At 47.1% G+C, this 16,348-nt stretch overlaps 1 protein-coding gene across 8 annotated transcripts in view; it reads right to left on the bottom strand.

Moving 5' to 3' along the window:
- The window catches only part of AGAP1 (ArfGAP with GTPase domain, ankyrin repeat and PH domain 1), a 631,299-nt gene that overhangs the window by 238,095 nt on the left and 376,856 nt on the right, over positions 1-16,348 (bottom strand). For all 8 annotated transcript variants that reach the window (XM_064383377.1, XM_064383379.1, XM_064383381.1 and 5 more), the window contains one exon: positions 8,770-8,874. In XM_064383377.1, the coding sequence (XP_064239447.1) occupies positions 8,770-8,874 (105 nt within the window). The remainder of the gene's footprint in view (positions 1-8,769; positions 8,875-16,348) is intronic.

Genomic DNA, 16,348 nt, shown 5'->3' with positions numbered 1-16,348 from the left:
CTCATTATGTCTCCATTTTTCTATCAAGGTGCTCCCTAAGGCTCACATTCAAGGCCAGAGAAAGGGACTCTAAGGGTCTCAGAACAGGCTGCCCTCGATCCACCTCAACTGTGATCCAGCAAAGTGTCTGAAAACCACGAGACACTCATATATATTTCCTCCCAGAAAGTTAAGCAGTTAAGGCTTTTTAAAGGTCTTGGAGACAAACAATTTTTCAAAGACACGAAAATGTAGGTCAGGCACAATGGCTCATGCCTGTAATCCCAGCACTTTGGGAGGCTGAGGTGGGTGGATCACCTGAGGTCAGGAGTTCGAGACCAGCCTGGCCAACATGGTGAAACCCTGTCTCTACTAAAAATACAAAAATTAGCTGAGCGTGGTAGTGGGAGCCTTTAATCCCAGCTAGTTGGGAGGCTGAGGCAGGAGAATCGCTTGAACCTGGGAGGCGGAGGTTGCGGTGAGGCGAGATCACGCCATTGCACTCCAGCCTGGGCAACAAGAGCAAAACTCTGTCTCAAAAAAAAAAAAAAAAAAAAAAAAGCAGACCATGGAGCAGCAGCACAAGTCGATGTGCTTGCTTTTATCATTTCAGTCTTATTTAAATGTTTGGGGTTATCCTGCAAAGGGCCAAGTGGAGATAAAGGAGCAGTTAGGATGGTCAGTCCTGGAGCAAGTGTGACCAGGTCCCAGATTGCCTGGGACTTCCCTGATTTCAGCTATGAAAGTTCTGTTCCCCGGAACCCCTGAGTCCTGCATAAAACCAGGGCAGCTGGTGACTCCACTGAAGCAGTTTCGTTATTTGGTGGAGCTTTCTGTCTGTTACCTAAACTGAGCTGTAGGTTTCATTTGATAATCGCATCTTGAGAAAGAAAGATGAATTAACTGAAGTTTTTTTTTTGAACCTTAGTTTTAGTGTCACACCCAGTAGCTTCAACTTCAGGACAGCGTCTTCCTTAGAGACCCAACTAACTCCATTAGCTTTCGTTTGCTAAGAGTTTTCGGAGAAAATTTCAAAGCACACACTCTTCAGAGTCCGAAGTGACCCAGAAGACAGTGACATCAAACTTCCCGCCCAGTGAAAGAACCCGTTCTCCATATTTCTAAAACAGAAGCCTTCTAGCCAGTTTCACAATGTCTACCTCCAAACGCACCAATGAGAACAAGTGTGGCCTGAGAGTGTGCAGCAGGGCGCCTCTGTGTGCTCTGAAAGCGGCACAGGCTCGCTCCAGCTCCTGGACAGGCTGCGCAGCCCCGGCCTGCTGTAAACTAGGGGCTGAACATACTCTGTGAGGGAAGGGATGATGTGGACGCTGTAGGTTCATTCGCCCCTCCCCACTCAGGCCTTGTTATCCTGCCCCACCACTGTTCTTTAGGAATAACCACAGCCGGGCACGGTGGCTCACGCCTGAGCACTTTGGGAGGCTGAAGTGGGCGGATCACTTGAGGTCAGGAGTTTGTAACCAGCCTGGGTAACATGGTGAAACCCCATCTCTACTAAAACAAAAATTAGCCATGAGTGGTGGTATGTGCCTGTAATCCCAGCTACTTGGGAGGCTGAGGCAGGAGAATCACTTGAACCCAGAGGTTGCGTGAGCAGAGATTGTGCCACTGCACTCCAGTCTGGGGGGCAGAGCAAGACTCTGTCTCAAAAATTCTTAAAAAAGGGAATAACAACAGTGGAAATCTACCATCACTTCCTCCTGTGGCCACACCTCCTCCTCTACCTACAAAGCATGCAGGTGCAGGGACCCCATCATCCTGGGGCAGCCAATGCTAACACCTCCTAAGCCTTTGGGGAAGAGCTAAAGGAGGCTGGGAGACGTGGCTGTGGGTGACGGTTGGGTCAAGACTTCACAGAACCCAAGCTGAGCAGATCTGGGGCCTGGAGGTATCACTGGCAGAAACCTTCAGGGAGCTGTCTTAGTCTGAGTTGCTCAATGTTTTGCTTATTTTCCCCTCTGATTTCCAGGGAAATCATCACATCCTATGATCTGGTTACTCCATCAGCGATTCTATTCCACTGCTTAGCAACCGAGGTCTCTCCTTAGAAAAAGGTTTAAGGTTTTCAAAAACAGGAAACAGACCTGGGGAAAAAGGTTTCCCTCCACATCTTCCATCTGTGGTGTAGGAAGGATATGTAGATTTAGCTTATGCCCTAAATAAAGAACAGAGTGAGGCTGAGCTGTGTGTCAAAGGAACCAAAGATTGCTGTTCTCCTAAACAATCTGTAAGGACTGAGCTTGGGGCTCAGGGTAAAAAAAAAAAAAAAAAAAAGATACTTCTGGGGAATGACGAGAAAGGAAAGAGAAATCCAAAGCAGTTAAGTGGGAAGGAAAGTGGCATCCCGGGGCCACCGCCCAGCTGAGGTCCCACATCATGATTACTGCACATAGAAAGCTGCCTGAGTTGTGAGGGAGACAGTCAGTCCCTGGGATCAGCATTCGTGAGGTTCCCAGGCAGCCGACCCATTCTAGCCACCTTTTCAGCCTCACACCAGCCCCATGGTGTCCTGAAATGCCAGAGGCCCCCAATTTCATAACTGGCTGCTTTGTTCTGAAGCCACAGTTTCAGAGAGCAGGTCATCCTGCTAGGATTCCACGAGCTCCATGCACAGCATGGCCACAGACCGACTGTTTGTTTTGCAAAGAGCTGGGTTTATTTCCAAAACACCAATGTGTGGAAAATATCTGTCTGGGACTGATACTTGAAATTTGTGTCCAAAGGTGATCTTTCAAACAAACACGTCCATGGACACTTGTGCAATAAGCTAACCATGTTCTTATCCCTCAGGAATCAAACTGACCTCTTCTGGGAGATCTTTTTTCTAAGGGTATCTAATGAAGACATTTAAAAACACTCTCCAAGAATTTTTCGCAAGGTGAAGAAATGGTCAGTCTCCTGCTCCCACAGTGCCCGAAGGAGGTGAAAGCCAGAGCTCCCCACTGCTGGGGCCTCTTTCCCAAGCAAATGTAGAATGCTGGCACTGCCCCGGAGCCTGCAGGAGAGGAGGAGGACACAGGGAAGGTGGGGACAGCAGGTGGCCACTCCACCCAACAGTGACAAATGCTGTACCTGCCTCTATCAACTCTTTAAGACAGGGTCTTGCTCTGTCGCCCAGGCTGGAGTGCAGTGGCACGATCACAGCTCACGGAAGCCCTGACCTCCAGGCTCAGGTGATCCTCCTGCTCAGCCTCCTGAGTAGCTGGGACCACAGTGTGCTCCACCACGCCTGGCTCATTTTTTTCTTTGCTGTAAAGATGGAGTCTCTCCATGTTTCCCAGGCTGGTCTATCAACTCTCGGCCCTTGCTTGCCTGTCTTGTCTGGGGAGGACTGCTTAGGGAGCTCCCCTGGGAATATCATTTGGTTGACTAATGCAGGAGCTGTGTTGAACGGCCCTAGGGAGGGGGTGGAGCCTTCCAGACCCTCCTACCCCACACAAGCAGTCCTCTGACATCGGCCGCTACACCTGAAAATCCCTGTGTCACAGAGGGAGAAGGACACAGGTGGTAATTCCACCTTCTGGGTTTGATCCTAAAGAACAAACAATACTGAGACCCTCTTGAACGATTTCCTCCCCGCCCCCTACCCATGACCTCTTTGGCCTATTCTGTTTAAACTTGACTCAGTTGTTTACTCTTTATTTATTTTTTTGAGACGGAGTCTCGCTCTGTTACCAGGCTGGGTGCAGTGGCGCGATCTCGGCTCACCACAACCTCCGCCTACCAGGTTCAAGCAATTTTCCTGCCTTAGCCTCCCAAGTGGCCGGGATTACAGATGTGAGCCATCACACCCAGCTAATTTTTGTGTTTTTAGTGGAGATGAGGTTTCACCTTGTTGGCCAGGATGGTCTCAATCTCTCGACCTCATGATCTACCCGCCTCATCCTCCCAAGTAGCTGGGACTACAGGTGTGTGCCATCATGCCCAGCTAATTTTTGTGTTTTTAGTAGAGACAGGATTTCACCATGTTGGCCAGGATAGTCTCAATCTCTTGATCTTGTGATCTGCCCGCCTCAGCCTCCCAAAGTGCGAGGATTATAGGTGTGAGCTACCGCGCCCAGCCAATTTTTCTATTTTTAATAGAGACAGGGTTTCACCAGGTTGGCGAGGCTGGTCTTGAACTCCTAACCTTAGGTGATCTGCCCACCTTGGCCTCCCAAAGTGCTGGGATTACAGGTGTGAGCCACTGCACCCGGCCCCAGTTGTTTACGCTTGCTCCGATGTTCCTGGTGTGGAAGACCCTCTCCCCAGCTCCCTGAATTTCACATGATAAGGAAATGGAGGAAGGCTGCTCGTGGCAGCAGGGTCCAGCCTCACAGGGATTGTGAGCAGTACACACGTGGACAGAAAATAAATGTCTATGCTGGAAGGAACAGGGTCTCACAGCCATGTGCAAGTGCTGAATCCCTGTCTGAACCTTCCACGTTAAACACAACCGCAAGCCTGGCCGTCTCAAGTCCCCACCGCCATCCCACAACAGAAGTACCAGCTGATGAGAATCCAGCCCCCCAAAAAGCATGCTGGTTTCCTTTCTGGTCCACTAATTACCCAGGCTTCTTTAGAGGTATACACCAGGAGCCAGTACAGCAACCTCACTACTGACACACGCTAACGTCTTTGTAGAAAACTCTAAAAATACCTGAGGGTTTGGCCGGGTTTTTTTCCTGGGCTCCGTGGAAAGGAACGGGCACAGGCTATGCTATAGGACATCAATGCAGGGCCCTGCTCCGGGAGCTCCTGCAGAACCTGGGCCCCATATGCCTTTGAGAGAAAAGGTGGATGAGAACAGTGTCCTCAAAAACCAGATAACATTTTCCTCTGGTATAAAAGAGGGAGTTATTCTGGTCCAATGACAGGTTAACATCTACTTTTAATGACTTGATATAGGGCTACAGAGGCTGGACATGGGCCTGAATCCCAGAGGACAGAAAAGAAAGCTGGTTCCCACGTTCAAACAACAGCGTGTTACCAGGGAGAGGCCCCACTTCACAGTGTGGTAATAGAGTTAGGACCAACAGTGACGGCTCTGGAACCCAAACACCACCAATCTTGGCAGCTTTCCCAACACCTGACCACTTACGCCACCGCTGCATGTGGCCAGTGACTCTCAGCGGTCCTTCTGCTGTAATACATCCTGGAGATAACCAAGGATGTGGGTGTCACAGTGTCATCTGTGTTCAACTGAGATCATCTGGTTCTACGACCTTTTGAAATGTTCTAGACTGAGATGACTGGGCCACTTTCACAGTATAGAATTTTAGGACCTGAACTAGCAACACATCTGCACATTCCCAAGTTTCTTATTAAGGAAAGTCTGGATTCGGCTCATGGGTGTCTCCCCGAATGCCTCTTCCCATTGTGAACCAAGACCACCAGATAAACTCAGCTGGTATGCTTCAGCACTTCCCCTAACAACTCAAAACAGAACGAACTCGCTGTATGCACCTGCCAGAGAATACACCAGGAACTCACTGCCTCTCCACGCTTTTATCCAATGCTTGGCTGTGAAAATGAAACCAAGGAAGGATTACATGGAAGGTCATGCCATCTCTCCAGGTTCTAGTAATATCAAATCCATTCCTGGATTAAGCCCCTCCCTTAGGGAACTAGGTACCTGCATCAAAAATTTCAGTTACAAGGAGACTGGCATTAACAGGATTGCATTTGAAAAGGACATTGGCTCTTGCTTGCTATACAATTATACAGCAAAGCCCCACTGCGCCCCTCTTCTATACTCCAATAATATTCATGCATATTTGTGAATGAAGGAGAAAGGATGGAATTAGCAAACACTGAGGGACATCACAAGAAAAAGCCTGTGGATAGGAGAATTTTTGAAAAATTGGTTGTGATCATATACTCAAGAGGCTGGATGAAAAGCAAGCAGGCTTTAGGTCTCCTAAGGGAACCTTCTGATACATACTGTTGTTATCATATCCGCCCCTTGGCAAGAAGCAGCAAACATCCCTTTGACAGAGCCTGGGCTCAGCAGGTGAGCATATGTTGACTGGAAACGTACCGTCCATCAGCTCTCACTTTTAACTGGTCAATGAGTCTTATCAAGAATGGTATTTTGACTGCACTTCTCTAAACGATGTAAAGCAACGCTCTGCTGTCTTACGGGGTCTCAGGAGGAGCTAAGCCAGCAACGAGGCGGGCCCCCCTGCTGATGGAGCAACTTTGCAGAGAGAAGCCAGGGAAGACCCGGGTTCTCGTGGATGGAAGCTGGGTGTGGAGGGGGCTGGAGAACTGGAGACCTGGATGGAGCAGTCGTGGAGAGATGCTAACCCAATCACAGGTGGGCCTCACGGAACTGGTATCACACCTCTCCCATTTGAAGGCCACCTGGAGAACCAATCTGACTATATTCCAAAACTGCACTCGCAGTACAGCGAGCACAAGGGGATTTCCTTACTACAATAAAGAACACATAAGAATCTATCCGTATCTACATCTCGAACCCCACTGAAGAGTAATGCATGGGAGGTGCTCTCAGCAACAGCAGAAACAAGTCAGAGACGTCGATGGAACACCTGCTTTGCTGCGTGGTTCTGAAAGGTGTAGCTTCTAAAAGACAAGGAGGAGACAAGGGCAACTCAGGCCAGCAAGAGAATGCAACGTCAAGGTTACCACGTTACCGATTCTATTAGGAAGAGCTCTTCTTTCCGAAGGTAAATGTTCTTAAGAGTGCAGAGAAAAAGCCCTCTTAAATACTGCCAGATGAAATAAACTCATCAACCTTTCTGCGAATTTGACAACAGACACCAAAAACCATGAAAGCACACGCAACTCTTCAACTCAGGAAGCCTACTGCTAGGAATTTATCCTAGGCAAATGGACGAGGGCACACAGAGAGAAACGGAGAGACACTGATTGGAGTTCTTTATGATAGTGACAAAACTGAAAGTAAATTTATTTGCCAAGGTTCATTTTTGAGATATCACGGGAGAAATGAAGGCATGTCCACACAATGGAGTATTATATAGTCTTTAAAAATGGCGGTGTACATGAAAATATCTATCACTGGTGAGGAAGGCAGGCTGTGGGCAGTGTGTGCACAGTCACCACGTGCTTGGGGGAGGGAGAAGCACAAATACACAGAAGCAGCTGGGAGTATGGACCCTAAAATGGTAAGTCATGTTCCCAAGGTGGGATTTTGGGAACGGTATTAATTTTCTTCAATATGCTGTTTCTAACTTCTTGTCAATAACTGTGCCATTTTACACAACACCTCAAATTTGTAAAAATTTTTAGCTTGGCTGGGTGTGGTGGCTCATGCCTGTAATCCTAGCACATTGGGAAGGTGAGGTTATGCAGATTACTTGAGGCCAGGAGTTCAAAACTAGCCTGGGCAAAACAGGGAGACCCTATCTCTACCAAAAAACATAAAAAATACTGCTACAACTACTAGTAGCCTGACACAGGATATAAAGTCACCCTTTGTATCTGTGGATTCTGAATGTGCAGATTCAACCAACTGTGAATTAAAAATATTCAAAAGAAGGCTGGGCGAGGTGGCTGATGCCTGCAATCCCAGCATTTTGGGAGGCTGAGGCAGGCAGATTGCGAGGTCAGGAGTTCGAGACCAGCCTGGCCAACCTGGTGCAACTCCATCGCTAATAAAAATACAAAAAAATTAGCAGGGCATGGTGACAGGCACCTGTAATCCCAGCTACTCGGGAGGCCAAGGCAGGAGAATTGCTTGAACCCGGGAGGCAGAGGTTGCAGTGAGCCAGAATTGTGCCATTGCAATCCAGCCTGGGTAACAAGAGGGAAACTCCGTCTCAAAAAAAAAAAAAAGAAAAGAAAAGAAAAGAAAAAAAGAAAACAAATACAACAGAGAAGAATCACACAAATAAACAACAGTACAGCAACTATCTACAGAGAACTTATGTTCTATTACATATTATAAGTGATCTAGAAATGACTTAAAAGATTACAGGAGGATGTGCTTAGATTATATGCAAACACTATGCCATTTTACATAAGGGACTCCAGCACCACGGACCGCGGTATCCAAGGGGGAATCCCAGAATCAATCCCCCATAGATACTTAGGGACCACGTAATAGAAGGACTGATATACACCACATATTCTAATCTCCACACTTCTCTACATTAAGTAAGAGTCATGGAATGTGTTGCTATGAAACTATAACTAACACCCCAACTTTAAATTTTATCCAGGGTAGAATGTCTGCATTTCTTCCCCAAGAATAAAGTTAATTTTGTTTATAAATCTATCTTATATAAACCACCAATATAACAAATTTTATTAACACAAAGAGAAAAGTTTCTCTTGCCTTATCAACTGGAATGTGTTCTTATCTGACAATAAAAACTGAGTCATGAACTGCATTCAGTTTCTTATTTTTGTTGACAGCTGTTCAAAGCTAAATCCTGGGTTCAAATGTAATTGTTTCCTTCATTCTCAATTTTCAGATAGATCACTCCTATCTCCTTTCTCTTTTCTTCTTGAACCTGTCTTTTTACTCTCATCTAAAATTTTACTTCATCTGTGCCTTTTATTGTAATTCTTTGTAGAATTGGAAAGCCACAGATTGACTGGTAGGGAGGGGAAGAGAGAGAAAGCCATACAGTCTAATGCAGTGTGAGGGACAGTGTTATTTATCTCACAGTTGAGCAGGAGACCAAATAGGACTTTAACTTCAAACAGAGACAAGAGGCTGGGCTGCTGGCAGGTCCCCCTTCCCCACAGTGTTTAGTTGAGGTCTGCAGCTGTTAATTGCTCTGAGGGGGCTATACTCACATGTAAACTTGGATGATAGGTCAGCACGCCATTGTCACACAGGGTGACATATTTCTTTTTCCACTCTTTATTCAACGATTTGCCACTTCGCTTCAACAGCATGCCCTACAAGGAAAAAAGCCAAATATAAAGTCTAACGTAAATAAAAAAAGGAAAAGTAGGTACACAGGCAACATATATATTCAAAAAACTTCCGTGTGTGCAGAACTTAACTCTGTGATACTGGCAAATGCTACAAGATGTGCCGTTAGTTCAACAAATACAACACCAACACCACCAACACACTGAGACACGCTACACTAGACCTTTTGGATAATTAAGTTATAAACACACTGGAAACACCTAAAGGTATAATGTTTTAAAGAAAGAAACCTCAGGTGGGCACAGTGTAAGCATCATTTGAGCTTAGGAGTTCGAGACCAGCCTGGGCAAGATGCTGACATCCCCATCTCTACAAATAGTAATAATAATAATAAAATTAGCTGGGCATGGTGATGTGTGTCTGTAATCCCAGCAACTTGAGGGGGCTGAGGTGGGAGGATCCCTTGAGCCCAGGAGGTTGAGGTGGCAGTGAGTTATGACTGCACCACTGTACTCCAGCCTGGGTGAGTAGTTTGAAAAAAAGAGAGAAGCGAGACAGAGATAAACGGGAAGAACAAACTAAAAAAACCATATTAACTGGGCTGGGCGTGGTGGCTCACGCCTGTATTCTCAGCACTTTGGGAGGCCGTGGCAGGTAGATCACCTGAGATCAGGAGTTCGAGACCAGCCTGGCCAACCATGACCGATATGGTGAAACCCCATCTCTACTAAAAAATACAAAAATAAGCTGGGCGCAGTGGCGGGCACCTATAATCCCAGCTACTTGGGAGGCTGAGGCAGGAGAACTGTTTGAACCCGGGAGGCAGAGATTGCAATGAGCTGAGATCCTGCCACTGCATTCCAGCCTGGGCTCCAGAGGGAGACTCCACCTCAGAAAAAGAACAAACTGTATTCTCACCTTATGGTATTTGTAAAGAAGGATTTTTTTTCACAGTTTCTTTCATTTAAGATTTTTTATTAAAACTGAAATTCCACTGGCAAATTCCAATAACAGTATTTAACAGATGAATCCCATGTGATTTAATTCATTTTTAATGTAAGCATATTAGGCCTCCTTGAAAATCACTCAGAATTTGAAACCAACACATTTTTGAAGCCATGTTTGATCTAGTCTTCTTCAAAGCTTGTTTAGAATTTCTTCTTGTTTTAACACCAATTCCCAGCAAGCCTTGCTCCTCCTTTACAGGTTCCCCTTTGTTAAGGGAACGGATGCCAACACTGAGTCTGCACAGGCCCAACCCCGTGAGCTGAGGGCTCTCCTTCTCAGCCCGGGCTCCATGCCTGCCCAGTGTTCACATCAGGAGTCTGTCTTCCTCTCTTCTCGTCTTCTAATTCTGGTCCATGTTAACCAAGAAAAATGGAGCAATTTCTTTACTTCCTCTTCTGCTAGCCTTTCATAAACTTATGTAACTTTAATATGACTGAGAAAGCGTCAGACTTTCTCAGTCCAGCTAGTTAATTCCCCTGGATTGAGGCAGAAGGGAAGTTATGAATGTAGGAAGACACTTTGAGAAAGACGAGATGCCCCCGGGTCACCTTCAGAACTTTTCCCAGCCTCCATCGACCTCCTAAATTCTGCTATCTTTGAAGAATCACAATATGAGAATGAATTGAGAAGTATTATGTGATATAATTAAGTTCAAGTTCCAATTACCAGTATTATGACCATACTGTTTTTTATTTACTAAATCATAGCCAAGTTTCACAAACATCATAAAGCATGAGTCGGCGTGGGGCTACAACCACCATTAGACATTGTTGCTTAAGGGAAGATATTTGAGTTTGAAACGACTTTGGAAGATGATCTCTTTGCAAGTCCTTATTCTTTAAAGGAAATGTGACATACCTTGATTTCTTGGAATCTAATTCACTCTAAACCAAATAGGGAACTGAGCCCAATCAGCTGAATGAAGCCCGAAGGAAAACGCTACTAAGTTGCAAACCAAGACAACAAGGGCTTCCTCGTGTGGCAGGAATTAGGGGCGAGGGGCAGTCACCATTAGTGATGCAGTAATAAACAAGCAATTGCTTCAACTCACGAAAGCCCCCTCTCCAGTGCGATTCCCGTGGATTTTAAAACAGCGTAACAAAGCTTCATTCAAGTTCTCCAATGGGCTCCCATTCTTCCTTCATCCATTTCAGATGGAATTCCAACAATGCCAGGGCCAGGGGTCACTGGTGTCACCAGGAGAGTACAGGTGCTCCCGGATTCATTCAGAAAGCTTCGTCCCTTCCCACTCACGAACCTTGGCCACGGCGCACGCCTCTGGGGCTCCGTGCAGATAGACTCGCACCACTCTCTGACTGGCATGTGGGTGCTTTCGTGAGCAAATCATATCCTCATAATTGTTCTGTCCCCAGTGAAAGCTACAAGGACTTATTTGTTAAGGGAAAAATGAGAAACGGTCTAATTGGAAGGCATGTGAAGACATGATTTCATAGCTTTCTGAGGAACTAAATTAGGCTGAATTAAAACTTTGTTTTAATTTTTTAAAAAAAGGCTGGAGTACAGTCATGCTATCATAGCTCTCTGTGGCCTTGAACTGTTGGGCTCAAGGGATCCTCCCTCCTGAGCCTCCCGAGTAGGTTGGGACTACAGGCATGTGCCATCCCGCTTGGCTAATTTTTTATTTTCATTTTTCTTAGCGACTAGGTCTTACTCTGTTGCCCAGGCTGGAGTGTAGTGCACTGATGCGATTACAGCTCACCACAACCTTGAATTTTCCAGCTCAAACAATCCTCCTGCCCCCAGCCTCCTCTGAGTAGCTAGGACTACACAAACATGCCATCATGCCTGGCTAATTTTTTATTTTATTTTTTGTAGAGACAGGGTCTCACCATATTGCCCACGCTGGTATTGAACTCCTGGGCTCAGTAATCCCTCCACTTTGGCTTTCCAAAAGTGCTGGGATAACAGGGGATTGAGCCACCACGCCCAGTCCAGGTCTTTGCAAAGTGCTGGGATAACAGGGGAGTGAGCCACCACGCCCAGCCCAGGTCTTTGGAAAGTGCTGGGATAACAGGGGATTGAGCCACCACGCCCAGCCCAGGTCTCCGGAAAGTGCTGGGATGATGGGGAGTGAGCCACTGTGCCCGGCTGACGCTCATTTTCTTTTGATCCTAAGAAAACTCCATGTCTTGGTGAAGGAAAATTCAAATCTTGACAAGATTAAATAAACTCTTAATAAACTTAGGAGTTTAAATAAGTAAACTTACTTAAACTCTACGGCTTACCTGGGAGGATAATCTTGGATTATAGGCACTATTCAAGTCCTCCTAGGAGCCAGAGTTCTGCCTTCCAGCCTTGGCCCCAGTTGGGTTTATTATCTGACCCCCCCAAAAAACTGCTGTGGAGACCAAGAGCCACTGGGCTGCTCCGCTTACCACCTCATGGCTGTGGTCCAGCTGGGCTGGGGCAGGTGCACTTTTCTTTCAGTGGCCTGAGCACTGCCCCACGCTCAGCCTGGCTGTGCAGTCATGTCCCTGGACTCCTCTGCTTCCCAAAGCAACAGGTCAGGGGCAGCAAAGTTACGGACGCCATGGCTCCCTGAAAGCCAGGACTCCGAGTTACAAAGGGAAAGTGGCTTGTTAGCTAACGGAATGTGGCAGGGCCCCCCTGCTCTCTTCACTCCTGCCAGCACACGGGGCTGCTGGGCTACCAAAGTCTCCTGTTCCTATGCATGGGCAGTGACCTGCTCTCCAGGCAGAACCTCCGGGTGTCCCAGCCATTGCCTAGCCCAACACCTTCGGTCTTCAACTTCAGCCCCCACTTCCAAAGCACAAACACCAAGGGTGGCTGCTCAGGACCCCTCCGCAGGCACCTCTGTCACCTGAGTCCCTTGTAGAGAGAAAAGTGAAACTTCACAACCGCTCGACTTCCCACCGCATCCCACAGTTTACAGAGGGTATCCCCAATTCCCAAGACATTCTGATTCCATCAAGGAACATGAGCAGACAGGGGTTCCGCTTCACTCCCAAATTCCCACTAAAATATAACATGAGCTTGGAGTGAGAGCAGATGAGCACCACTCTAAGATGAAAACACACAAATATTTCCTTTCACTTACACTGTGCACGGCTCTAGAGGAAGAGGTTTCTGTTTGCTAAATCCAGGAGCAGCCTGAGAAGCCTCAACCCCGAGTGTCTTAGAGGAAAGGAGAATAGGACAAGAAATTTCAGCCCTACTAGCAAATTCCAGGAATGGAGTGCCCGGAGCTGCTGGAAACCGGTGGTTAGACCTGCTCGGCAGGGAGGAGCACTTTAGCGCTTCAGAACATGACAGCAACTTGCTGCCACCAACAGGCCCCTGGGATCGTGCAACACAGCGACCTGCAGGGCTGGCTGGTCCCATGTGGCCAGATTTCCTGATTCTCAAAGAGAAGGAGAAACACTGGACTTGGATGTGATGGCTTCTTATGTGAAAATACTGGCGACAGATACACATTTTTGCACTGAACACAGGTTACACCGAACCTGCCTGCAGGCCAGCTGCACGTGCGCTCTGTGTTGGAGACCTCAGGCCAAGAGTCACTGGGGCTGGATGAAGCCCCCTGCCCTCCCATGGATCTTAGGATCCAGCGCCCATACTCTCCATCTGACATGGGGAACGTGGCCTGCGGGGCAGCAGTGTGCAGAGGACACTCTCTCGGGTTTCCACAGGCACCACAGGCCCTTCTCTGAAACCAGTGGGCTGCCCTCCGCCCCACTTCCTCCCTGGCCCTGCAGGTGTCTGAATGTCTGGGCCCTGCCATAGGTGAGCAGGTAAGCAGGGTGGAGGAAGGAAAGGGTTATCTGATTTGCTTTAGGAAAGATACCCCTGGTGAGGACAAATTGTAAGTTGGCAAGACAGAAGCGCTTTCTTGCTCAAAGTGTGGCCCACTTTAGACCAGCAGTTGGGTCTACTCGAGTGGGGAGGAATCAACCCAAATTTAACACGATCCCCAGACGGTCTCAACAAATTTGAGACGCACCCGACACCTGTCATTTTCTCTGGAACCATAATTTCTCCAAGAGAATTTTTAAATTTTTGAGTTTTTATCGTAATCACTCTCTAAAAAGTGATCCAAAACCGCCACTGGATTTCACTGCCCGAGTTGGCATCTCTGACTTCCTAGGTCACGAGCGGGGAGAGCACGGAGGGAGAACAGCATGTAAATCACTCATTCTGAGAACAAGTCAACCCCCGGGGAAGGCACCGCATGCTGTACACAAAACGATTTCTCAGTATGAAAGCAGGAAAGGAAGAGACTGGGGTCACCACGTGATGCAGTCACGAGGCAACTGAAACCAAAGGAGCCTGCACTGCAGCCATCATCCCTAACCCCCGGCACGGACGGCGTCATTGTGTTTCAGCAAAACATCATCATCCTTCACATTAAACGCACAGTAAATTAAGTTAAATGTTTAATAAATATAACTTTTATATTTACTTAAGACCTACAAACACAAGGACTTGAATCATAGTTTTCTGCTTGTACCTAATGTCGTAATTATTATCAAAACAATTAAGTCAACGTTGGAGGATTCATGAGATTTCCGTTCTTTTAAAAGGTTCTGGCCAGGCGTGGTGGCTCAGGACTGTAATCCCAGCACTTTGGGAGGCCGAGGCAGGTGGATCACCTGAGGTCAGGAGATCGAGACCACCCTCACCAACATGATGAAACCCCGTCTCTACTGAAAATACAAAAATTAGCCAGGCATGGTGGCGTGTGCATGTAATCCCAGCTACTTGGGAGGCTGAGGCAGGAGAATTGCTTGAACCTCGGAGGTGGAGGTTGTAGTGAGCCAAGATCACACCACTGCACTCCAGACTGGAAAACAAGAGTGAAACTCTGTCTCAAAATAAAAAAAAAAAAAAGAAAAGAAAAAAAAAGGTTCCACACCACTCAGATGTGGGAAAGAATGGTCTAGAATGGCAGTGATCAGGGATGTGCCTGGGGGCAAGAGAGGAGAAGGCAGGCAGGCGAGGAGAAGGCAGCCAGGCGAGGAGAATGCGGACGTGAGGAACATGGAGGCGGCAGAACTGGGACAAGGTGCTGGGTGAGGTGGGACGGGGCCAACACAGACAATGTCAGGCTTTGGCTGTCACGGCCCACTGGGGTCCATTCACTGAGCCAGGGAGTACAGGAGTTGGTGACCAGGAAGGGAGGCAACAGAAGGGAAATGGAGACTTCAGTATCAGCCACACAGCACGGGATGGGCCAGTGCCCCAGGTGGGCAATGCAGCCAGGCAAGCCACATGAAGTTCCACGCCCAAGGAGGAAGCCTGGGAGACGGAGGCGTGGCTGCGGAGGAGCCAAGAGACAGAGGAAGAAGCCTAAGGTGAGGACATGATCACACTTAAGGTCTGGCACGTAAGGGCCAGGTTATAATCTGCTCAGTCAACACAGAATCAGAATCCCATTTGGAAGAATTATCATCTAAGGGTCAGCAGTTTTCCTGAGATTCATTAAAATCGTGATGTAATCATTTAAGAGGTTGACTAGTTCATTCTCCTTTAAAAAGAAATTGTTTTAAGTATTTCTAAAACTATATAAATTGATAGGAAAAAGCATCATGTTCACCTCAGGAAAATGACAGATAAGAATATTTGCAATTTCGAATGAGGAAGATAAAAAATAATGAAATCAATACAGAGGAAGCAATGCACACCTCTATCGGAGATGAGAAAATCAGCTGCAGGTGAGCCCCTGACCCTGGAAACAAGTGATCTAATTACAGCGAGGACATCTTGGTCATGGGTCTGACACAGAACTACTACTTTTGAGGAAATTAATATTTGTTCCATTACGTTGTCAAACTCAACTCTCATTAAATGAATCCATGTTAAATATAAACCAACAATGCATCGAGTTTTTAAAATCAAATAAAAAGACATTTACCAGTTGAATAAAAATTTGTAAGTCCCTAGTGCAATTATAATATATTTGAGAAGACGTTTTTGTCTGATTAGTCTAGATCATCAGTTATCAAAATCACTGCACGTCCTGACAAGCAATGAGAAGTGCAGACATCTGCACACAACTAACATGGAAGTCTCCAGGCGGCTCCGTGTGCGGGTTTCATGGCGCCCCATAAGCAAGTGCAGATGAGAAACAGGAGACCACACGCTCCCGGCAAAGCTGGGGAGAGCAGCTCTACTCAACCACGGGCCTGGGCCGCAGGTGGAATCTCGGAAAACGTGCCAGGAGTCCTGTCCAATAGCAGCCTTTAAATCATACGTGTTTTAAAACACAGTAAGCACGTGACTCCAATCCTTACAATATCGACCTGGTCCTGAGAAGCACAGCCTTGTGGGCCCAACAGTCTGTCCTGAGGTCTCAGCCCTGGCAAACATCGAGTGGGGAGGCCTGCTCCCCTGGGAATCCGATCTCTCAGCAGACAGCACGATGGTAACACTCACACCTCGATGGGCTTTTATACTAGGATCTCAGGAACCAAAAGTGCTTGTTCATCCCAAGCACTGACAATACCATCT

Source organism: Aotus nancymaae, unplaced genomic scaffold, assembly GCF_030222135.1.
Source record: "Aotus nancymaae isolate 86718 unplaced genomic scaffold, 86718_ANA_hifiasm-v0.15.2.pri h1tg000031l, whole genome shotgun sequence".
In the NCBI taxonomy this organism is placed as follows: Eukaryota; Metazoa; Chordata; class Mammalia; order Primates; family Aotidae; genus Aotus; species Aotus nancymaae.
This window is presented reverse-complemented; position numbering and strand designations above follow the sequence as displayed.